The 24,990-nt window shown below is 38.3% G+C and overlaps 1 protein-coding gene across 1 annotated transcript; it reads right to left on the bottom strand.

Moving 5' to 3' along the window:
• Window positions 1-412: 412 nt before the first annotated feature.
• Window positions 413-24,042, bottom strand: LOC132399706 (PRELI domain containing protein 3B-like). Its single transcript, XM_059980384.1, has 6 exons — window positions 23,883-24,042; window positions 20,529-20,697; window positions 10,238-10,327; window positions 5,188-5,258; window positions 4,430-4,532; window positions 413-3,998 (listed from the first exon to the last, which is right to left on the bottom strand). The coding sequence occupies exons 1-6, from the start codon at window positions 23,912-23,914 to the stop codon at window positions 3,888-3,890; spliced, it is 576 nt and encodes a 191-aa protein (XP_059836367.1). The 5' UTR covers window positions 23,915-24,042; the 3' UTR covers window positions 413-3,887.
• Window positions 24,043-24,990: the final 948 nt, after the last annotated feature.

A 24,990-nucleotide genomic window follows, 5' to 3' on the forward strand; every position in this document is an offset into this window, starting at 1 on the left:
AGGGATTATTTAGTTGATTTTGTTTTAAAAATGTCGCTCAAAGTGAACAAAGCCTATTTCTTTTGATGGATAACATAGCACAAATTATTTGATTTTAGATTTAGCATGAGGACATGCTCAAAGGTAAATTAACTTCTCAAAGAGTACATCAAATACTGAATTCATTCCTTCAAAGGTTGGGGATGCTGGGTCAACTGAAATTTCTTGATAACATTAACTGGTGATTATAATTGCAAGGAATATGGAGTATGAAATGGGTAAATGGGAATGGCCTATAAATATGCAGAACATCAAACCAACAGGGTCCTGACTAATATCTGTAAACTTCATCTTGTTCAAATCTGGACCATTTTATGCGCCGAGGTAAACTAACCAACATTACATTTTAACTAATATCCAAATGCAAGAAAACTTCAGATGTGATACTTTAATTTTATTGACATCAGTTTTGTTAAAAATGATAAACCACTTGGCTGAAGTTTGAAATATAGTTCAGTGCTATTAAAATAAATATTCCATACAAAAATGTCCTTCATGGATATGCAAGTTATCAGGTACTACACAGGAATATAAATTTATAAAACTAAAACTGTGCATTATGGTTCAATCAAACAAACCTAATTCAAATTATTATTTTCCTTGTTGGTCACTTTAAGTTAACAAATCCTCACCAAGCAAAACATTAAATAAATGTTACTAGCAACATACAGAATCCATTTGTGTTCTTTCATTGTTGCAAAGCATTTTAGATCACTGGTCATTTTGTGTAGAAAAGGAATAACACAAATAAATAGACTATACTAAATATCATACTAAATAAATTGCTTCAAAACAACAGTCCAATCAAATGCTCCCTTATTGATCACATCTTTTACTCTCATCACAATACAATGCGACTCTAAATTAAATAAATCTAGTCCTTTCCAAATTCTACCTTTCATGTTATGTTCTGCTAAGCACGCTTGGATACTCCAAACGTGTTTCTAGTTCTAACTACTTTATTTTAAGCTTCTTTGTAACACCAACACAAAATTACCAGCCTTGAATCCATAGAGCATCTCAAACACAGTCTAGGCTCTTCTGTGCTGTCCCTAACTGGAGGTGTGACCATCAAATATGAAAAATGGGAGCCGCTGAAGGTACAAACAGAAAATGTTGGCAACAAACATAATCTGTGCAGAAGGTGGCACAATAATCTTTTATAAACAAAACTTCTGATGAAAGATACACTATTCTCAGCTGTAGATTTGTGCAAACCACTGCAGAGTAACAAACTCACCATCTTAAAGTTGAATTTTTGATATAATTCTAACTTAAAAACTTATCTTTTTAATTTCTATTCACCAGTTGTGCAACTCTACTCTCCCCAGTGCAAAATTCCAGACTAAATACTGAATGTACTTAACAATGGGTTATTTATAGAAAAGAGCTGTAGTTTGTTGAGATGAGTTCCTGAACCTGAATGAAACAGCATTTACCTTAGGTACCTGCAGGTTGCTGCTGCATTTAGGTTTTTGCATCAGATATTGATCTTTTCATCAATGTACTGGGAGAAAGCATTGGCAACACAAATGGCCCACACTATACTGCCAACCTTTGTTCCACCAAAATAGATCAGTACCAGAGTATACAGCTGAGCTTGTACTCCCTGCAAATATAATGGAAACTGAGCAGAAGAGTCTCTTGGAGTAAACAAAAAATAATGCTCTATATTATTTAATAGTCAATGGATCAGTCAGTACTAAAACTTGTGTGCCACATTAGTGGTTGTATAGAATATATCAGCAAGAACAATTTAGGATATACTATTTTATTCTTAGACAGTTTCTAGAGGAGAGCTTAAATGGGTTAAGGGGTCCTCAAGCAGTCCAGATAGGATTCTCAAAGTTAAATCTGCCTTGCATTTAAGTTTTCAAAAAACTCATACTAAATAAAGGGTTGCATTAATTAACTTCTCAATTAAATTACTGCAGAGTCACTTGTGCAGGAAATTGTGTGATCTGCACCTAACAAGGTCCTCCAAATCACAAGTAAGGGTTTGCTTAAGAGAAGAATTGACAGCCAACATGGTGGGGAAAGCCTCTTCTTTAGTCAAATACTTTTAAGGTCTTTCTTGTCTGAATAACACGTAAACATTGTTTTTTTTAAAGTTGTTGTGCAGATGATCAGTGCCAGGGTGAAACTCATTTCTGTCTTAGGAACATCTGATCCAAAGATAAATGCCAAGCTGACTTCACAGAACAATTCGGTAAATGATTATAATCCCTTCAGAATCACAACCTTCCAAACACCAAATGAAATCTAAATTTTAAACTTGTAACTGCTTTTAAAATTCAAAGCACAATTGAAATGAAACAAAGGAAACAGTTCAGGTCTAGAATTTATCAAATGTCACCTTTAGCTTTTTATACAACAAAAGCTCTACTTTCCACACAGTCTGGTACAGCAATTCTCACATTCATGTGGAATATGGCATGTCACAAGAAATGTTTACTTGTTTTCAGCCAGTGACTAGGGGTTTTTATGTACTCGGCCAGCAGTACTCTCTTTAACACTAGGAGCCCGAGACAGTCAATGATAGAGTTATTCTAAAGGCTCCACAATTTAATGCAAATTGGGAAAGGACAGACTTATTTCCTTAGACGAATTTACTGCTAGTTGAGATGATGTTACTCCGAAGACCAAAATTTAAAGGAAAAGTTTACTATTGCTTCCCTTTCAAAAGAAATCTAGATCCTCAATGAAAGGAAATTTTTTTATCATCAGTGCTTTAGGAATGTTAACACCTCAGTATAGAATATCTACAGCAACTACCATGGTTCAGTTCTCGCAAGGTTAACTACTAAATGCTGAAAAAACAAACAGGTTATCAAAACTGAGTGAGGCAGATTCACTAAATTTGTGACACTCTATAAAACCATGATCACAAAGTTTCTATTTGGACTTTGGGAATACTTTGGGTTCCCAACAGGGACTTCCTATCATATGTAAATATACTAAATCTTCAGAGAAGGAAATCTTTCTATAGTAGATGCCCATTAATTTTAACATTTTACAGTAAGTACAACTGTACAACTATTTTCTAGTAAAGTACAAATCACTTAGCAATACTTGGTTGCTAGAACTAAGAGTTGGGCTGTTAAATATATGGGAGGTTTAAATAAATCACTTAGCCGGAGAAAAGAAAAATCACAAGTTAGTCCAGGATTTCTAACAAGTATAAATTGTAAATTCTTCTCTAAATTGCAGGTGAAGGGTGTCTTGTACCTGTAGCTGCTCGGTGCTAGGTTACCATCATGTATTTTCCACCGTTCAAGGAAAAACATGTTCATGACAATTTACAAGTTGTGATTCTAGGTAACAATTCTCAGTAATTGTTCAACAAAATGCACACAAACATACATTTTCCAGTGGGAATAACTGGATAGTAACCAGGAATGGAAACTTGGCTTCTCCCCCACCCCTGCCCATTTTACCAATTATCCATGAGGAAATTATTGCCTTCTGATCTATTCAAAGAACTGGCCCAATACATTTAGGTCCTTAATTTGTAAAGGCTTGAGGTTCACAAAATTGACTTATAACAATCCCCCTCACTGCACCGCCAAGTCTTTGCCATCTCCAATTCTTCTGCCAACATTACATTTTACATATTAATATTAAAAACCCAATGCTTCTCTCTGTGCACCTACTCCAATTCAAGATCTCCACAACCACAGCTGCTCACAAGTCCTGTGTCCCTAAAAGGAACAAAATCAATCAAATGCAAGCTGCTTACTCTTTTTAGACTTGGAGCCCCAGTGAATTAGAGGAAAATTGCACAATGGGAAGCAATAGGCTAAAATAATCTGGAGGCAGACATGGTATCTTTGTCCAAATCTTATCTATTATTCTACTGATGATGCAGCCATTGGAATTTTGATACTTCGTGCAGATGCTGCCAACTCTTCAATTTCAGCATTTAACTTGTGAATTACCCACTCCATAGCTTCTCGGCCCTGTGTAGGAAAACATACACTTCTATATTAACACAGTGGTTACAACTAGTGCAAAACATTGCTAACTGTTGCTAGAAAAGCATAGCTTTGTGACGTGTAGAACATCCCAAAAGCAGATGCACTCAAACTAAGGTTGTTCCGAGTTCATTCCATATCTTGTTCAGTTAACTTATTTTATGGAACGTTACTAACCATATTAACAAATATTGCTTAATTAAGTGAATACCCATTTTAACCTTATTGATAATTATCAAAGTACTCTGAGATTTCTTAGCATTATACTTAAAAAAGCAGAGAATGCAGGAAGAGGAAAGTACACCAGGGATATAATATACCGCTTAGGTATTCCAATAAATAAAACAGAAACTCCACAGCAAATACACAAAGACCTTTTCATGCCATTTTACTACATATTTTGCAATTGCACTTACTTTATTTGCATTAGCAGAGATGGTGTTCGCCATTATTCCTTCCATATAACTGCTTAAACTCACCCCTTTTACACTAATTATAGCTTCTTGGGTAAGAATGGTCCTGGAAAAACAGGTTTGAAACACAAGGAGTCATCAGATGTAGTAGTGATAGAGGAACTAAAACCTTTTCTTTGCACACAGTAGTACAAAATTTTTGGCTTGTGAAATAAAGGATACATAACAGGAACATAAGCAGTACTCCCATCATAACTAAGGCTGTTCTTTATTTTGTTATAGGTGCCAGTTGGTCCCAATAGACTCATTTTCCTTGCTGCCATACAATTTATGCTCCTTTACATGTACAGTGCCTCCCCTTTGCTTCTTTTAACTAAGGGCAAGCTATTATGAACAAAGCATATTAGTCACTGGCAAATGCAAGTTCAAACATAGCTAAACAAAATGAACTGGTGTATAGTAGATTTGCAATCTGCTTGCCTAGCTATATTACTAAATAATTAGGCATGGCAGAAGATAAGATCAGTGACCAGAGTGTGAGCTCAAATGTTACAGCTCAACAACATAGGCTGGATGATTAGATCCTGCTCTGCCAAGGTGATGCAAAAGAGCACTTTTTGTCTACAAGGCACAGCAGTCACCCTGTTGTTAACTGCTAAAAGTAGCATAAATACATGCTCCACAGAACCAGTAAGGAATACAATGCTTTTACAGGAGTTACAAACATCATGTACAATCCTTGTATTTATACTGCTACCTACTTTTCAGGGTCCTGTGGGTGTGGTTTATACTCCAACCGCTCATCAACCGATACTAAATTTGTTAATGTTATCTGTAAAACAATTAACAGAATTTAAACATTTTTACAGAAGATCCATTTGTTCTACAATCAAAACAGTCAAACATAAGTAGAATTAGTGTCAAATAACATAGTTACCAATAAAAGAAAACCAAAAAGAAACCATATAAACTGGAAATCTGAAGTAAAAGTTGAATAAATGTCTAATAATATATTTAAGGTGAAAATAAGCGAAATTCAAAGGAGATGAGCAGGGCAAGGTTTTTAAAAAAACAATGCAATGATGAGTGTTTGTGAAGGAAACTATGACAGAGATTCCTACATGAATATGTAGGGATGGAGGGATATGGACTGTGTAGACAGAGAGAACTAGTTGGCTTCTATTTACTAGTCAGTTAATCTGGTACAACATCATGGGCACTGTATTCTACTGTTCTATGGTCTAATCATTGATCGGAAACATTAGCTCAGTTTCTTCTTCCACAGATGCTGCCTGGACTACTGACTGTCCAGTACTTTTTGTTTTCATAAGCTACCAATAAATCCTGTTAAAAGATGGGAAACTGGGCAAAACAACCCAGCTCACCCTTGAGTTTAGACTCAAATTAAACCCACACTAATAGAATTAGTAGGCCTTAGGATGTCATCATAGATAGGAAAAAATCTATCCTGAAGAATGGACTAAATGAGAACTACACAAAAATGAAAGGCATTGTAAGGACTTATGCAGTGGGGATTGCTATTAGAATGCAGAATGGTATAGTGCAGGCCCTTTGGCCCATAATGTTGTACTGACCTTTAAAGCTACCCCAAGATCAATCTAGCACTTCCTTCCCACATTCTCTTGCCTATATATAGCTTTTAGAGTCAACTAGAGTAGTTGATTCTTAAATGCCCACTGAAATACTCAGTTGTATCATGACCACCTGGTCTAACTGAAAGAATAAATAGGATGGAACACTCAACACAACTTGGACACAATGTAGATACAACAAAGGTACCTAAATGCAAGTTGGGCTTATGAAGTCCTTCTCTCGAACATTAAAAAAAATCAGATGTCCAAATATTTGTCAAACAGCTAGACATTATAAAACTCACAGAATCATATCTCAGAGTGAAGATGCTAGATTCCTCTACCATAACCCTTGAGTCTCAAAGTCAAGACAGATTTTAAAAGGCTGGCAGTGGCAGTAACAAGAAAATCCTTTTCAATTATTTTTTTTGCTTAATTGCTCACAAAATGTGGCCTGATCTTCCTCTAAGTCACAATAATAGATAAGCACGATCTGCCTAAACTAATAACACACAAACAAAATTGTACCTTTCATGTCTTTATTGTACACATTGTTTAATCATTCATAGTCCAGGCTGGAAAAGTATGTGAACCCTTGTGTTTAATAACTGGTAGAACCTCCTATAGCAGCAACAACGTCCACCAAACATTTCTTGTAGCAGCTGATCAGACTTATGTTATGGTGAGGAGGAATTTTAGACCATTTTCTCCAACAAAACTGTTTTGGTTCATCAGTATTTCTGGGATACCTTGCATGAACAGCCTTCTTTAGGTCATGCCACAGCATCTCAATTAGGTCAAGGTCTGGACTGACTTGGCCATTCCAAAACACAAATTTTCTTATTTTTAAACCATTCTGTTGTTGACTTACTCTTGTGTTTCAGATTATTATCTTGTTGTGTCATCCAACTTCTATTAAGCTTCAGCTGACAGACAGCTACGCTGACATTCTCCTATAAAATGTCTTGAATTCCTTGTTCCCTCAACGATTGCAAGGTGTCCAGGCCCTGAGGCAGCAAACCATAACACTCCTTCCACCAGGCTTCACAGCTGGGATGAGGTTTGTGTTGGTGTGCAGTGCCCTTTTTCATCCAAAGCCAATCTAATCTCATTGATTGGAACAGCTGACTCCCAATAGCTTTTGTAAAAGGCGTTGCCCCAGAGGTTCACATACTTTTTTGAAACCGAACTGTTAGCGTTTAAATGATGTACTCAGTCTCGACTAGAAGTACAACTATTGGTGTGTTATTAGCTTAGGCAGATTGTGTTTGCCTATTATTGTGACGTAGATGAAGATTAGACCACATTTTATGAGCAATAAATTCAGAAAGCCAGGTAACTGCGAAGAGTTCACAAACTTTTTCTTGCAACTTAAGTCTCATGACATCAGGTAAAACGTGGGCAAGAAAAGATGCAGCTGAATAACACTTAACATAACTCAGCTGATTTTACTGGTCCTTGATATTGAACAATGGTCAGAATAAGCAATAAGAGTTCATTTCCAAAACTGGCTTGGCAGCAGCACTGACTAAGTTAGCCAGTCTGGAGGACAGATTCTTTCTGCTGCAAGTATTGAGGAAACCAAAGATCAGTCTATCTGTAGCAATCAATGTGTATTACATTATAGAAATGGCAGAAGTCCCTTTGGGATCACAGTCCTACCTTCACAATGGAGGCATTCTGCGTTGTAACGACAAAATTAGGTTAAATGGGACAGGCTCTAACAGACCTAGCAGTTTAAAATTGGACATTCACTTTGCACACCTTAACCCTGTGGTGTGGCAAATCATTCACTCACCAGGGGATCAATTCTAACTCTACTAAAAGAAGAGCATACCAGATGCATCTAAGTAGCAAGGCCCAATCTAGAGAAGTAACAACAATATGTAAAACAGCAGAAAAACAGTATTCAGTAGTCAGAGGCAAGTGATCTGGAAAAAGATGAGATCAAAATGGAGCCCTATTGTTCTGTTGCATCTAGGAATGGACTGTGGACAATTAAACAGCTAACAGAGGCAGCAGCTCTAAGAACTTTCCCATCCTCAATGATGGCTGGGCACAACATGAATGACAAGACAAAGCTAAAGATTTACAACTACATTCGGGATAAAAAATATCAGGTAGATAAACCACCTTCTTCCAAAATGTCCATCATCACAGAGCTGACCTTCAGCCTATACAATTCGCTCCAGCTGGAATGGTGAAATGACAACGAGCAAGGGCCAAGGACAGAAAACATTCCAGACAGGGTACAGAAACCTTGTACACAGCGTCAGCCATCCCAGGAACCAAGCTGTTCCGGTTAATTTAGAAAGCCAGTACCCACTGGGAAATAACCCAGGTACAGTATATTCTGTTCAAAAAATGCAGCACAAGTCCAATCAGGCAAATTACTTAACAGTCAGTATACTCCCAATAATCAAAATAATGACAGGTTGTTCATTCCTGTCAATTGGCACTTATTCACCAATAAACTACTCCTTGATTTTCAGTTTGGACCTCACCAGGGCTCCAAATCCCATCACAATCAAGTGAATTCCAGGGGTAATGTGACAGTGATTGCCCTTGTCATCAATGCAGTATTCAACAAGAAGTCCAGTTAAAAGGTAAATTAATGGGCATCAACAAGAATAAAATTTGAATCACTGGTGTCTTTTCTTGAACAAAGATGGCTAAAATTGGAAGTCAATCATACCAGACCCAAGGCATTACTAGAGAAGTTCCTTCCTCAGTTCACCTTAAGCACCTTGACCAACAGCTTTCCTTCTATTTCCATTTACCTCTTCATAACAAATGAAGTAGCCCAAGACAATATTCAGACACTGGCTGTTAAATGAATGGATGCCAAAGACGTGCCAGACAATGACCTCCTTCAACACATCCAACCACCTACACATGTTATTCACTGCATTAACACTGTCATATCTACCACCAACATCCTGGGAGTTACTGCTGACTAATGGACCAGCCACATAAGTACTGGAGGCACAAGAGCAGGTCAGGTTTGATATTCTACAGTCTTTTTATCAGTTACCAGGTACATTACAATAGTGTGATGAAATACTCTCCACCTGCTTGCAACCATCCAGGACAATGCAGCCTGACTGATAGCCCTACTACAAAAGTATACCTTGACTGACATTATCTTCAAAAGGTATTGCAGTTATTTTCCTAGGTTACTTTACTGTAATAAATTCCAAACCTATGACCTCTACCAGGACAAGGGTAGCTCTCAAATAGCAAAACCCCCATCTTCAGATTCTACCACCATAGTTTGGAAATGTATCCCCATTCCTTTAGTGTTAATGCTTTTAAATCATGGTTTATGATTGAAATTTATTGGTGTAGGTCCAGTAGAGGTCTAGGTTTATAACATTATTTAATGTAAAAAGAAACCAAGAAGTCTTACAGAATTGTGATCAAAGGCCAACTATGCCAGAGGTGAAAGTAAAAAAAAACGCTCAAAGGCACACAGAGCAATTCCAGAGCTTAAGGCATATTTAACTGAAGGTTTGATTGCCAAATCCCGGCATCAGTTAAAACCATGTGTTTGTTTGGTGTATAGCATCATGTATTGCATGGAATGGAACTGGCCACACGTAGTTGCTGGGTGCCTTCATCTAGATGGAAAATGCTTCGACGTGATAGATTGCATAGTGCTTTAACAGGGCATGTTAGTAAAGAACAGAGCAGAAAACTGAGTGTTAAAGTAGTTGATGAATAGCTGGGATAACATCACAAACAGTCTCAGCATTCACAGAATAAAGAAGGGGTCCACAGGTATGGTGGAAAACGGTTGTACTCATTTCCTGATTGCAAGTCAAATAATTAGTTAACATGGAGCTTAGGTACAAGAGGTTGCTGTCAACTTGGAAGTATACTACTGAATAAAGTTTGGGAATAACATATCCAAATAAGATTCATAATACCATAAGGCTTGTATATTTTAGAATAAATTAGTAATGGTAATAAATAATGTAAACTTTTTGAAAAAGAAACTAGCTCACATCATATAGCAATGCTAAAAAGCTGTAGTCTCACAGGTATGGATTGGATATTGCAGCAACATTTGTTTAGTGTGCAATTTTTCAATGTCAAGTAGATGCGAGAATTTATTTACACAATACCTAGCAACAGATAACATGATTTCAATTAGTCCCTCAACCATTATAACAGCAAGAGTATTATGCAATGTTTCTACAGTTATTAATTTACTAACATTTGCAGATCTTAGCTCCATGGTTCTTTTCACTGGATCCACGATGGAGTGTTCATGCACGTACGTCCGTGTCCTGGATGCACCGATAAGCTGAAAAATGGGAAATACAGTCAGTTAATGCTTTAGTAATAAATCCAGCAATGAATTCACTGTGACCTTTGCAACCATCTAGATTTGACAAAAAAAGAACTGTGGGGTCTATAAAGTTAGCCATAACTACAAAGGACTCCTGATGGTAGAATTCATAGTACAGTTGATCCATAGTAAATCACTAACTCACAACAGTAGAGATGACTATTGGTTTGGAGTGAAGAGCCAGAGTTTATAAACTTTTGTTGAGTCATTAAAATCTTTCCCTCTCTACCCACCAATTTTCTTCCATAGCAGTAAAACGTGCCCTTCAAAATTAAATGCATTGATCCACTCAGTCAGCATCAGAAACCACTGTTCCCCAGTAAATGCAAAGGCACAAGATATTAAGAAAAGCTATATGGGAAGTTGTTGATTTCCAGCTTCCACTACCACACTGATTTCTCTGAGAATTCAAAGTGTACATTAGAAGAGTTTTCTAATACTGTATTTAGATTGACTCCATCTTCAACATAAATCAATTCTAATGTATAAACATGATCTGATCAAATGTCAAGTATAGTTACAACAGCCAATTAAAAATACAATATGAACTTCCGGTAAGATGGCAATTGCTTAGCTGCTCCGAACTTTTGTTCCGTTACTGTCGCTATCTTTGCACTAAATGTCTCTATTTTTTAAACCTTAGTTGGGAACTTTTTCGTTATCTCTTACTTGCCTGTGAACACATCTAACTTACAATGTCTAGCAAGAGTTCTAAATCCGGGAGAAAGGAAGCTACGGCTCTCTCAGACAAGACCCTGGCTGCACTTGGACAGCTCCGAGACGAAATTTTAAAGGAATTCAAAACCGCTTTCAAACAGTTGGAAGACAAACTGGATCAGATCAACGATAAAGTGGACAAACATGCTGAACACTTATCTCGCATCGATTCGACTTCTGAAGATTTAGAAAGTCATGTTCGATACTTGGAGACTCTCTGTTCCAGCTTAGAGGAAAAGTGTAACAAACTCCTTTTCAAAATGGTGGATCTCGAAAATCGCAGCAGACGCTGCAATCTTAGAATTCTTGGATTGCCAGAGGCCACCGAACAGGGATCAACAGTGAAGTTTTTCGCCGAGTTTCTCTGTGAGATATTCGGGAAAGATTTGCTTCCGAACCCGCCTGAGCTCGAATGGGCACACCGGTTCTATGTTCCCCCCGGAATTCTGGGCTCCCGCCCGCGACCAGTAATTTTGTGCTTCCATCAATACCAGGTAAAACACAGTCTGATCATGGAGGCACGTCGCAGAGGCTCTTTTATTTTCCAGGACACAACCATTCACTTTGTGGAAGATTTTGCACCCCAGACCTTAAAGATGCGCGCTGAGTTTAAAGGCGCAATGAAAGTGCTTTTTGATCGTGGTTTTAAATCCTCTCTTCGTTCTGCCGATCTACGAATCAAGCTTAACACTGGAAAATACAAGTGGTTTAAATCAGTGAAGGAAGCTGAAGCATTTGTGGCAAGTCTTCCGGCTATCCAGTCATCTTCGGAACCCGATCGGACCTCCTAAAATGGTGGATAAGTACTTCTCGTAGTAAAATTACCTTTTCTGGACTCAGACTTTACTTGAATCACTCAGACATTATTCATCGAAACTCTAAGGGCTGTTGACAATCTCTCCCTGGATTTGGTGTGTGTGTAATCTATTTTTATTCTTGTACAACTTTATCTACAGAGTTCTACAACTGACTCTAACTTGTTTTGGAGGTTTGAAGTCTTTAGTGAAGGCCTCCCTGTTTGTTGGTTCACAGTTTAATTGCCGATTTATTTTTCCTTCTTTTTATATTTATTTATTTTATTTTTTAATTTTTTTCCTTTTCTTCACCCCTTTTTTCTAATCTCTGAATTTTTTCTCTCTTCTCTGTAAATGGTTGATAAATACTCGTCTTGAATTTATAATTTTCCCCTTCCTCTCCTTTTTTTTTTAAAATCTTTTTTTCTTTTTTTTAATCTTTTTTTTCCTTTCTCTTACTTTATTCTTCTATAATTTTTCACGGACAGGTTAGTTTTGGTCTTCTTCCAATTTTCTCTGTATTAAGTCTTATATTCCTGCAGAAGGTGTTCTAATCTGTAGTTATGTTTTCTAGTGCATAAACTAGTTACTACTTGCTATAGTATTTATACGGAACTGCTGTTAATGACACAGATCTGGAAGTTGTATCTGGGTTAATTTTTTTGGTAGAGCTAGCTACTTGTTTTGGTAGCCGTCTAGTTTTGGGTTGTGTGGGTGGGGTGGGTATTCCAGTTCCAACATCACTCACTGTACATATTATTTCTCTTTATTGCTCAGGACATGTATATGTTTTGATTTTACGAATCTATGTTTACATCTCTGCTCCCAGACTGCTATTGTACTGCTTGACTTTTTAATATGCCTGCTGCCTTTTATGCATTAGTAATTGATAATGGCTAGTGCACTTAAACTCGTGAGCTGGAATGTAAAGGGATTGAATCACCCTGTTAAAAGGAGGAAGGTATTCTCACATGTCAAACAACTCAAAGCTGACATTGCTTTCCTTCAAGAAACTCATATGCGTTGTTTTGATAACTCCCGGCTTCTGTCAAAATGGGCGGGTCAGCATTTTCATTCAACCTTTGCCGCTAAAGCTAGGGGAGTCTCCATTCTTATTAACTCAAATATTCCTTTTGAACTCCATAATAAAATATCTGATACAAATGGCCGTTTTATTATTGTTTCTGGTAAACTATACAACACTAAAGTTGTACTAGCAAACCTGTATGCCCCCAACTTTGATGATGTTAATTTTTTTGAACGGTTTTTTTCCTCCCTACCAGACTTAAACTCATACTCTCTTATACTGGGTGGTGACTTCAATTGTTGGTTAGATCCTAATTTGGATCGATTGTCCTCCGTTACTAGACCACCTACTAAATCTGCCTTAGCTATTCAATCATTTCTCTAATTATGGTATCTCTGATATATGGCGTTTCCTCCATCCTACGGAGAGAGATTATTCTTTTTTCTCACATGTTCACCATACCTTCACTAGAATTGATTATTTCTTACTCGATAACCAACTTATTCCATTTGCCCACTCTTGTGACTATCAGAGTATACTGATCTCTGACCATGCCCCAATTACTCTCTCTCTGAATTTGCCTGGTATCCCTCAGAGGAATAAACACTGGCGGTTTGATTCAACTTTACTATCGAATGATGATTTTTTAAAATTTATTAAGGATCAGATAACCTTTTATTTTAACACTAATACGTCACCTGAAGTGCCATCCCAAATTGTCTGGGATGCCATGAAAGCATATCTGAGGGGGCAAATAATCTCTTACACAGCAAATCTCAACAGAAGATCCCGTGCAGATCGATTAGACCTCATTAACCAGATTAAAGAATTGGATCAAATATATGCCCAAACTAAGAACCCTGAATTATACAAGAAGCGTGTTGAACTCCAAACTAAATTTAACCTTCTGTCCACTCAACCTGTCGAACGCCAACTTCTCGAAAGCAAGAGTCGCTTTTACATTCATGGCGATAAGTCTGGTAAATTTCTAGCCAATCAGCTGAGGCGTTCCAAAGCCAAACAACATATTACAAAGATCCGGAAGGAGAATGGAGACTTTACATCGGATCATTTAGAAATTAATGACGCATTTAAAAATTTTTATTCTCAGCTTTATTCCTCTGAATCTCTGAATGACAATATCTCTGTTGATCATTTTTTACAGAATCTGAATATCCCCCCCCACTTTCATCTGATTTCAAAGCCAAACTCAATGCGCCTATGTCATCAGAAGAAATATCTATTGCAATTTCTGCACTGTCCTCAGGGAAATCTCCTGGACCTGATGGGTTCCCTGTAGAATTTCATAAATCATTCTCTTCACTTCTTTCTCCTCAGTTACTTTCAGTATTATCTGACTCGTTTAATTACGGCAAATTGCCACCCTCTTTCAGTGAGGCATCTATTATTCTTCTTTTAAAAAAGGGCAAAGACCCAACAAAGTGTTCCTCGTTCAGGCTGATCTCTCTGCTCAATGTTGATGTAAAGATCTTAGCTAAAGTTTTGGCTCATAGATTAGAAACCGTTATTCCCTCCATTATCTCTGATGACCAAACAGGCTTTATTAAAAACCCGTCTCCCTTTTTTTTTATATAACATTCGGCGTTTATTTAATATCTTATACTCACCTCCAACTGGGATTCCTGAATGTGTTATTTCCCTCGATGTGGAGAAAGCATTTGATCGTATAGAGTGGAACTACCTTTTTGCAGTCTTAGAAAAATTTGACCTCGGCCAAAATTTCATCTCTTGGATCAAATTGCTGTACCTACTGCTTCTGTTTTAACTAATTTTCAGAAATCCCAAGTATTTAATCTCAAACGTGGCACCCGTCAGGGATGCCCCGTAAGTCCCTTTCTCTTTGATTTGGCTATAGAACCTCTGGCGATAGCGTTTCGAAATTGTCCTGAATTGACCGGGATTTGGAGAGGGGGTGTTGAGCATAAAGTTTCTCTCTATGCTGATGACTTATTACTCTTTCTCTCAAATCCGTCTACATCCTTACCTCTAATGTTTTCACTTCTTGACCAGTTTAGCCAGATCTCTGGCTATAAACTTAATTTACATAATAGTGAACTTCTCCCAATTAATAAAGAAGCACAAGAACTAACATTTCGTGATCTCCCTTTTAAAGTAGTCCATAATCAATTTACTTATCTTAGAATTACAGTCACAAGAAAGTTTAAAGATCTCTCTCGTGAAAACTTTGCCAATCTTTCATAGGCTATAAAACAGAGTCTGGTAAAATGGTCACCTCTATCTATGTCTTTGGTAGGTCGTATTAATGTTGTTAAAATGTATGTTCTCCCCAAATTTTTATACCTATTTCAATCTATCCCAATTTTTATTCCTAAATCTTTTTTTGATTCCTTAGACTATTATTTTGTCATATCTATGGCAGTATAAGCGCTCTGGAATTAATAAAATCCATCTCCAAAAATCTAAAAAAGAGGGTGGCATGGCTTTACCTAACTTTCGTTTATATTATTGGGCAGCTAATATACGTTGTGCTGCCTTTTGGTCTTTCTTCCACGGCCAACCCGAGTGCCCTAACTGGGCGGCGATGGAGTTGAGCTCCACTAAAGAATTATCTATCTCTGCACTTCCTGGCTCTGCACTCCCTAGTAGTCTGCCCAGATCAATAGCTAATCCTCTTGTTAGACACACTTTGCGTATATGGGCTCAGTTCAGGAAATGCTATGGTTTTCAGGGGTTTTCCGTTTCCAGCCCTGTTGCTCATAATCACCTTTTTTTACCTACTACATACGATTCAGCATTCCATGTTTGGTATAGGAAGGGCATTAGACATTTTGAAGATCTTTTCATTGATAATCGCTTAGCTTCCTTTCAGCAGCTCTCTGTTAAGTTCAATCTGCCTAACGCTCATTTTTTCAGATATCTCCAAATCCGACACTTTATTGCTCCTTTAATTCCTAACTTTCCTGAAATGCCTGCGAAAAATGCTATGGACCTATTTCTTTCCGTCAATCCACTAGGTAAAGGCTTAATATCAATCATCCGAGATAAACTAGCAGCCTTACGACGGGCCCCTATGGATAAAATCAAAATGGCCTGGGAGCAGGATTTAAATATCTCCTATCTGAGGAGAGCTGGGATTCAGTTCTCAAATTGGTTAACTCAGCCTCTCTTTGTGCTCGCCACTGCCTTTTACAGTTTAAGATTGTTCATAGAGCCCATATGTCTAAATCTAAACTATCTTGATTCTACCCTAGCATTAGTCCGCTCTGTGATAAATGCAAGAGGGGCGTGGCCTCTCTCATCCATATGTACTGGTTCTGTTCTAGCTTGGAGAAATTCTGGAAAGATGTCTTCACTACCTTATCGTGTATTCTGAATCAGCACCTAGAACCAAACCCCTTAATTGCTCTGTTCGGTTTTTGGGGCGAGACAGATTTATGTCTGGGTCCGACCAAATGCCGAATATTATCCTTTGCCTCTCTCCTGGCTAGACGCTTGATCCTCCTCAGATGGAGAGATGTTGCCTCACCCACTCATGCTCAATGGCTTAACGACATTATGGCCTGCTTGGACCTTGAAAAAATTCATTATTCAGTTCTCAATTCGGATCTAAAGTTCCATAAGGTCTGGGGACCTTTTATCGAGTACTTTCATAACCTTCCTCTTGACTAGGGTTTTTTTTTTTCTTTTCGGTCCCTTGCTTTCAGCTCCCTTTTTTTTTCTCTGGTAGAAGGCATTATTATCCTCTGTTGCTAAGTGTATTCACAGTCTGGGAGTTTGGCTGTCCTGATTTATACTCTCTATATTGTGTTGTGGTTGGTCTGGAGCTGCTGTTGTTTTCTCTTGTGTTGTGGGGCTTGGGGAGGACACTAAGCTTACTTGTCTTTAATTTAGGTGCTTTTTTGTTAAATTCTCTTCCTTTGTAGCATATTGTTATTATATGCTTAATTTTGCACTGTTTTAAGGTTCCTCATTGGGATTTGGGGTTTTTAATTTGTAAAATGTTTTGAAAAACTAATAAAAAAACAAAAAAAAACAAAAACAATATAACCATAACCGGGTTCAATTGCCCTATGTCATTAGCTTTTCAAATAGCTTGGTGTTAGCCTATCTGCTGTTCCAGTCACCGAGCAGCATTGCAATGAGGCAATGAATGATAGCCTTGTGCCACTTCTCGTTGGTTGTTCCATGTGTCAAGAAATGTGCAACAGAACAGAATTACACAACTGAAGTCTTTCATAACAAATGATGTCAGTGATCAAAACCCTTCCACAAGCATTCCACAGCAGAAAACTAAGTTCATCAGCATTTCAGTTCCCTTATTGAACTTCACCCTCTGATTCAACCAAAAGTGCTTTCCAATTCAGATATGATAAATACACTTTGATGAATGTAAGCAATTAAACTGTAGTCAGCTCAATTATAATTTCATCCCTGACTCCCCACTTCCCCAGCCATTCTACAGTGGTTCTGACAGCACATAGTATTATGCTGTGAGTGGAAAGTGGAGAACCAGTAATCTAAATTGTAAGGTTGCATAGATAAGGGAACAACTTATAGCTGTAAAAGTCAGACTTCCCAACGCCACACTGGATATTGATCCTTTAATTATAGCCAGAGTTATGCAATGGTCCCACCCTTAATACCAGGTCAAGTCGTTTATGTGGCAGACTAGTATCCAATGCGCAAGTCTTAATGGGCCTTATTATCACTTCTCTATCATGCTTTGCAAACCTCAGTAACATTTAGAATCACATTCCTTTAACTTACACACATTTCAGTAGTACACACAATTACATTTTGATGGGGAAAAACCTAGAATGGCCCAGCAAGACAAAACCTTGCCCACGTACTAAGTTTAAATAATATTGGGTGAGTTCAAGGAATGTTACAGTCTTATATAAATACACTTTTTTGCCGCTGCACAAAGTCCACCATTTTGTTGAGCCAAAAGGATTATGAAACTCACAGACTACAGTTCATGGAGTTCCCAGGACTCTTTGGCAAAATATGACATTAGATCATAAAACCAAGCTGTAATCAAGTAATATTGGAATCACAAAGAATTCAGTGACAAATGCTTAAGCAGAATGGTCCTGTAATTTATTTAATTTTAGTAGTAATAATGCACCCCTCTGACTTTCTATTGGGGTACTGATTTTGTAGTGCTCGCAAGGTCATTGTGATAGTATTTCAAATCATCATGAGCTATGCTAAGTGGACTGGTGGGCAATTCTGGAGATTTGGGAAAATAATAATATTTATAGAGTATACTTTTATTTTTGACCCAGATTCACTTCTGGCCTGTCCAGTTGTAATATAAAATTACCATATTTGGAGAAATGGCAGTTAAATAAATTACCAATTCATTGCAGCAACTCCAAAATGCTAAGAAAAATAAAATACTGCTTGAAATATATCAGTTCATTCCTTTCCCAAGAACTGATGTCAAATGATTAAAGTGCATATTTATACAACATGCCTCACAGAAAGAGTTCAGAGCATTTCAGAAAAAACTGAAATGGATCATTAAGATGATGACAGAACGATAATGAGTAAGATAATGTCAAGAAAATACGCTTGTGTTTTCCCTTTGAAAGAAAATGTGAGAAATGCATTTAAAGAATCACATAGACGTGAAACTATTGAAGAGTGGAGATGGGTAGAGGACATGGCAAAACAGGAGTGCCAGATACAATAAGAGTCTACACCTGGTATATAATTGTTCTGAAACCCTGATGGTTCAGTACCTAGCTTAGTAATTAGTCGGGGTTTATGAACTGGGGATCGGGAATATGAATGTGACTAGAGCAGGAATCCCCCAGGTGCTTGTATACTCAGTGGCCACTTTATTAGGTACATCTGCTTATAGCTAACTAGCCAATCATGTGGCAGTAACTCAATGCATAAAAGCATGCAGACATGGTCCAGAGGTTCAGTTATTGAGACCAAAAATCAGAATGGAGAAGAAATGAGATCTACGTGACCTTGACCGTGGAATGAATGTTGGTGCCTCACAGGGTAGTTCAAGTATCTCAGAAACTGTTGATATCCTAAGATTTTCACGCATCACCATCTCTACAGTCTACAGAAAATGGTGTACAAAAACATTAAAACATCCAGTGAGCGGCAGTTCTGTGAGTGAGAGATCGGAGGTGAATGGCCATACACGGTTCAAGCAGGCAGGAAGGTGAAAGTAACTTAAGTAACCACATGTTACAAAAGTAGTGTGTAGAAGAGCATTTCTGAATCACAACACATGCTTGTGGATGAGCTACAGCAACAGGAAACCACGAACATACACTTAGTGGCCACTTTATTAAGTACGGGGGTACCTAATAAACTGGTCACTGAGCCTATGTCTCACATCCTACCCTTTGGCTTCCTCAGGATTCTTCTTCTTCTCTGTAGTCCCTTTTGTGGTTATATGTCACTACCTCTAATATCTTCTTTTGATTGTGCCTCAAGTTTTAAGAGAGTGGGAGATCGCAGTGAGAGTTGGAAGCAGTTCCTTGCAGAGCTTACATGCCAGCTTTGAAAGATCTGACATTAGTCACAAGGGCATCAGATTATCAGAGTTTTATTCTTATCTGCAGTTACTAAAATACTTTCGAAGGCCAGGAAGGCAAAGTGAACCATGTACAGCATTTCTCAGGGGAGAAGTCAGATGATGCTGCAATGAATAATGAAAAGCTGTAGGAAATTGAATAAAAATGAGCTTTGCTGCTGATCAAACATTCAGCTGAAGTGATTCAACCAAAAACATGTGACAAAAGCCAATAACAGACAGAATTAGGAAGTGGCCACTTAGCTCTAAGCCAGTTCTATCATTGGCTTGAAATCATTGGGATCATGGCTGAGTAGCAAGTTAACAGCCAACACCTTCTCAAGAGTTTTAATTATTCCGGTCATTGAAAAATTTTAACAGATGACCTAATATCAATTTTTTTTCTCTAGAAGAGTTTCAGGCTCCAAACTCCATGTGTAAAACTTCACTCAAAGGCTTGGCTCCAATGTTGAATCACAACTCCTTGTTGGGGATTCCCTTCACAACAGAAAGAGACTGGTATTCTTCTCTCCCCACATCTGCATACTAATTACAGATCCTATATCAATTTAATACAGATATAAATTTCTAGCAACACTGAGTGAAAATATTCCAGATCGCGAAAAATCCTAAACTTAGCCATAAAACCATGGAAAAACAGCTCTATACATTCAAACAACAACACACACAAAATGCTGGTGGAACACAGCAGGCCAGGCAGCATCTATAGGGAGAAGCGCTGTCGACGTTTTGGGCCGAGACCCTTCGTCGGGACTAACTGAAAGGAAAGCTAGTAAGAAAGGAAAGAAAGTAGTAGGGGGAGGGGGAAATGCGAAACGATAAAAGTCATATAGGCGTCTATACATCCAAAGGTGGCTATGGAATTGAGGATAAAAGAGGAAAAATAATCCCATCTCTGCCAGTCAAAAAGACAGGATGGGAAACATCAACAACTCATTCAGCTGGAAACAAAGTTTATAAGGAATTTGAGAAGACCCACAATTCCCCTAAAAGGACTGAATAATTCAATTCTATGAAAAAAACATACAAATTGCAAGATATACAGCAAAAAACCCTAGAAACGGTACTTACCGATTTTACAACAGATGGTAGGCCCCATTCTGTACTGAGCAGCCTCTGGCTATGCAATTTGCCTTGGTCATCAATACATCGATCTAAAACATCAACCCCTACAACGGACGGGTTCATGGGATTGGGGTACTTTTGCATGGCAGCTTTAAACACAGTTTCCCATGGGTGGCTATAGAAAGAAAGAAAGAAACTCACCAAAAAATACATCATAAAGTTATTATAAACCAGAGGAAGCTGCCTTCCAAAGGGCCAAGAATTCTGACAGGTTAACAGCTCCAAATTAGGTCAGCAATTACCAGTTCAGACATTATATTCACTCAAAGATCACACCAGCTTTCAATTCTGACTGTGTGAGCATAATATTGCACAATGAAAAGAATCCCATCTATTCTTATGCAGATTACTGGTCACCAATTTCTAAACAGGTTTTAGAATTTTTCTCGACATTATTGTATTTACAGTGTTGTACCCTTTATTCAGAGGACAGCAAGTTTTTTTATAAAAGCTTCAGTAATGATATTACCCAAAAAAAATTTACAATCATTCAAAAAAATCAACAACCACATTTAATACTAACAATGCAAAGCTAAAACTGATACAAATATTAGCATTAATAAACAGATTAATCAAGGAAAGATGAAAGAAAAATGGAAAAAGTCAAAATTTCTATTTTCTTATTCCTAAGAATAGGACAGTGGGGGAAAAAAATGACAGGCAATAAAGGGTTTCTAAAGAGCCATTAGCAAATCAAAGGCTAAACAAAAGGAAAGGCTCAAGATTTAATGTATTTTGTACAGGATGAAGTTATGGCAATTATTTGCTTTGGTATTTTTATCTATATATTGAGATTATTGAAGGAACCCACAAACTTAGTGGAAATGATTAAGGAGGAACTAAAACAAAACCATTAAGTGGACAAACCCACTGGTTCAAAGGCAAGGCCCCCAACCTTTTGGGGGGAACTGGGGAAAATGATAGGAACATGCAGATTAGAGCAGAAGCAGGCCACTCGATCCAAAGCCTCCTATGCTGCTCAGTAAAATTCTCAGATTAGATTTCGGTTTCAACTCTGCATTCCTACCCATACCCAGAAACATCTCACCCTCTTAATTAACACTATTATTTACACAGACTCTCCTTTCCACCCTTTATAGAACAGTTCTAATGACTCATGCCACTCTGACACTCAGATTTAAAAAATATACCTCATCTCTATTTTAAATGGATTTTTTAAAAAAACTGTGGCTCTAGATTTCTCCATAAGAGAAAACATACTGTCCACATCCACACTGTCAAGACTAGCCAGGGGTCACTCCAAAACTTTACAAAATCCTTTGAGAAGTTAAAATAAAATCAAAGGAATGGAGAAAGCAAATGTGATTTTTTTTAATATATTAAGACTGATCATCTTATGATGCAGCCAACTATTCTATGACAAACTGAACAGTCATTCAAATGGACTTTGAATCAGATTATAATCATACTTAAATAATGGGGCAGCAATGAATTTCAAACAAGTAATAGGTCCAAAAAGTCAATTGATTGTCAAAGTATGACTACGTCATCATATACTGCCCTGAGAGCCACTTTCTTGCAGGTATTCACAGAAGAAATACAAGTGAATGAATGAAAAACTCAGCATGAACATAATATTGTGATATAATGTACAACTTATAACATCCCATTAGAGAATTTAATAAATGCCCAACAGGATTAGTGCAGGATCACAAAGACCATCAAGATAAGGAGTTAGTTACTAATAGATCAGACCGTTCTCATGACAGTTAAGTTTAAAGGATCATTTAAGATTTAGAATTGACATGATTAATGGGTGTAGCTGGAATGTCACAATCATTCATAAACACAGAGAAGGTGACTGGGAATGTGATATTCTCTGTCAAAAGGTGGAACCAAATTCTACACATTCTTTCAAAAAAGCAAAGGAGAGCGAGTTTAAAAATATTATAAAGAATATGGGGAGATAGCATTACAGTGAGCTATTCCAGTTAGATCTATCATTTAACATACCCATACAGTAATTACAAAGATTCCGTCACAGTTGATCAGGCATCCTCAGCTAAGACATAAGACACTCAAAATAAATCTTTATTCTTCCTTTAATCACAGGAGCTCTCTACTTTAGGAGACTTACAACCCTTGTTAATTATAGAACCACTACAAACTTCCAAATAAGCACTTGGCTACAATCAAGTCAGAAGTAATAACATCCTCTCCCTTGTACAACCTCCAGAACTGCACACAGTATCTGTGGAATGGCGATACAAAAAGATGTGGACGTCATGCAATCCACATCTATATTGTGCAGCAAACTTATCCATTTCTACAAAACCCTGCTCTTTAGTTGTTCACCTGCTTATTGTATGCATTTAGAATTCACCTAGTTCAGGGTGAATATGCACTACAAATTTAAGCATTAGAAAATCGTTCATTTGCACACTTAAAAATAACCTTAAACACAATCACAGGCAAGTGTATCAGTTTGCTGAGGAAATGTGCAGATTTATCTGAAACTATAAACTTATAAGTATACATCTGCAAAGCTCCAACTTTACAACAGAGGCCTTACAATCTACAGTAGTTCCAGACACTACCTGAATGAACAATATAATTACTCAGTACACACCTTCCAAATGTATTGAAACTGCCCCTTGGTCCACTTGTTCTCATCAAGAAAGCACACTAACTGTTGCACACACCTCTTGGAATGAGTACAAATGATAAATTAGGAGGCTGAGTTACGGTTTTGAATTCACCATAATTTGGATATACAGGATACTCGGCTTTGTTGTAGCAACAGAACACAAACACATTTTCACATCAAGGAGATAATCAGTTTTTCATTACGTTTAATTTCTAGCCAGAGAGAAGCACCATACAGGACAAACACTGGATTTCTCAGCAACTGCATCTGGAGATTTGACTTTAAACAAAAAAACAAGGAACCTTATGAAAGGTACGAGGCCGAGTGGTAGAAGATTTTTCCAGGGCTATCTGACTCGTGTTCTTCCCCTCCTCTTGGGGATAAAAACCTAACTCACAGCCCGAATCGTGTTTAAAGCACTCACTTCACGGCTCGTCCTCTCTAAAGGTCAGCAGGGTGAGGACAAGGGGGAAAGGCCGCTCTCACCTTCAGCACAGTCACACTGTGAGCGTCAGTAAAGGGGCATTCCGGCTCGACCCGCCGAGAAACTGTCCCCCTTTCCCATCGCAGCCTCCCTCTGATAGTGAAATACCCTTGCCGGCTGGAGGCCCACATAACTTCCCACCGAGCGGCCTGCCCTCCCGGCCCCAGCCCGACTCTACCCAGGGGTGGACAGGGCTCGGCGCACTCACTTGAAGACGTGCTCCGATGTCCAGATCTTCATGGCGCCGCCGCCGCTCCCGCCCGGCCGGTCCCAGAGTCTTCCCGGCGACCTCTGATGTCTGCAGCGCCACGCGCCCACCCTGCACGTGACCAGCGCGGCGCGACGTCACCGCGCGCGGGCCGCGCATGCGCCCCGAGCCGAACGCGGTCCTCGGGTGAGGCGATGTCCCCTCTCGGAATCGGGCGCGGTTTCAGAGTCAGCTGCCTTACTGGGGCTTAGGTGCATTCTGACGTGGCTAATCAGTGTGCACAGCAAAGTACAAGACATCGATGTCACCGTAGATAAACATCAATAATTTAATAGCGCGGAAGACGAATAGCAAGGTAGTATTCAAATATGGAGGCAGAGGGGAAGAAAAATGTTGAGCGTGGGGCTTCAGGCTTCTGGAGCTCCTCGCCAATGGTAGCATGTCCCAGATGGCGAGGGTCCTTAAATGATGGGTGCTACTTTCTTGAGGTACCGCCTGTTGAATACGCCCTCGGTGGGGAGGTTTGTGCTCTTGATGGAGCTGGCTCAGTCTACAACCCTCTGGAACGTCTCCTGTGCAGTGGGCAGGGTTGCAGCCAGTCAGAATGCTCTTCACTGTAGATCCGTAGCAGTTTGCTGGTCTTTGGAGATATAACAAATCTCATATAGGAGCAGCTGACATGCCTTCTTTGTGATTGCATCAATGTCTTGGTCCAGGGTAGATCCTCTGAGATGGTGACAACGAGAATTTGAAGCTGCTTCCACTGTTCACAATTATTGGAACACAATATTCCAAAGCATCCTCACAAACCTTCAACCATACCACCTATTTTAATGTCATTTGCAAACTTACTAACCATGATTTATATACTTTCATTCAGACCTTTGATACAGAATTTTTGTAATCATCAGTAGTCATTTTTAATTTAACTGAAATCAAATTCCATACTTGGGATGGTGGGATTTCACCTCAGATCTCTATCTTGTCGATCAGGATAGCTAGTCCAATAACTTTGTCACTGATACTCCAGAGATGAAATTCTAAGTCTTAAGATTTAAGACATTTAAAATCTAATTCTAAGATGACTGAAGATGTGGCTGCTGAGGAC

This window comes from Hypanus sabinus, chromosome 9 (assembly GCF_030144855.1).
Source record: "Hypanus sabinus isolate sHypSab1 chromosome 9, sHypSab1.hap1, whole genome shotgun sequence".
Taxonomy (NCBI): Eukaryota; Metazoa; Chordata; class Chondrichthyes; order Myliobatiformes; family Dasyatidae; genus Hypanus; species Hypanus sabinus.

Bases quoted from the DNA above. Each gene is read 5' to 3' on its own strand.
- LOC132399706 (XM_059980384.1), bottom strand. From the start codon at position 23,914: ATGAAGATCTGGACATCGGAGCACGTCTTCAA. The intron at 20,698-23,882 runs GTGAGTGCGCCG...TTCTTTCTATAG, and splicing joins ACATCGGAGCACGTCTTCAA to CCACCCATGGGAAACTGTGT. The intron at 5,259-10,237 runs GTTAGTAAATTA...ATTGTTTTACAG, and splicing joins TGGAGCTAAGATCTGCAAAT to ATAACATTAACAAATTTAGT.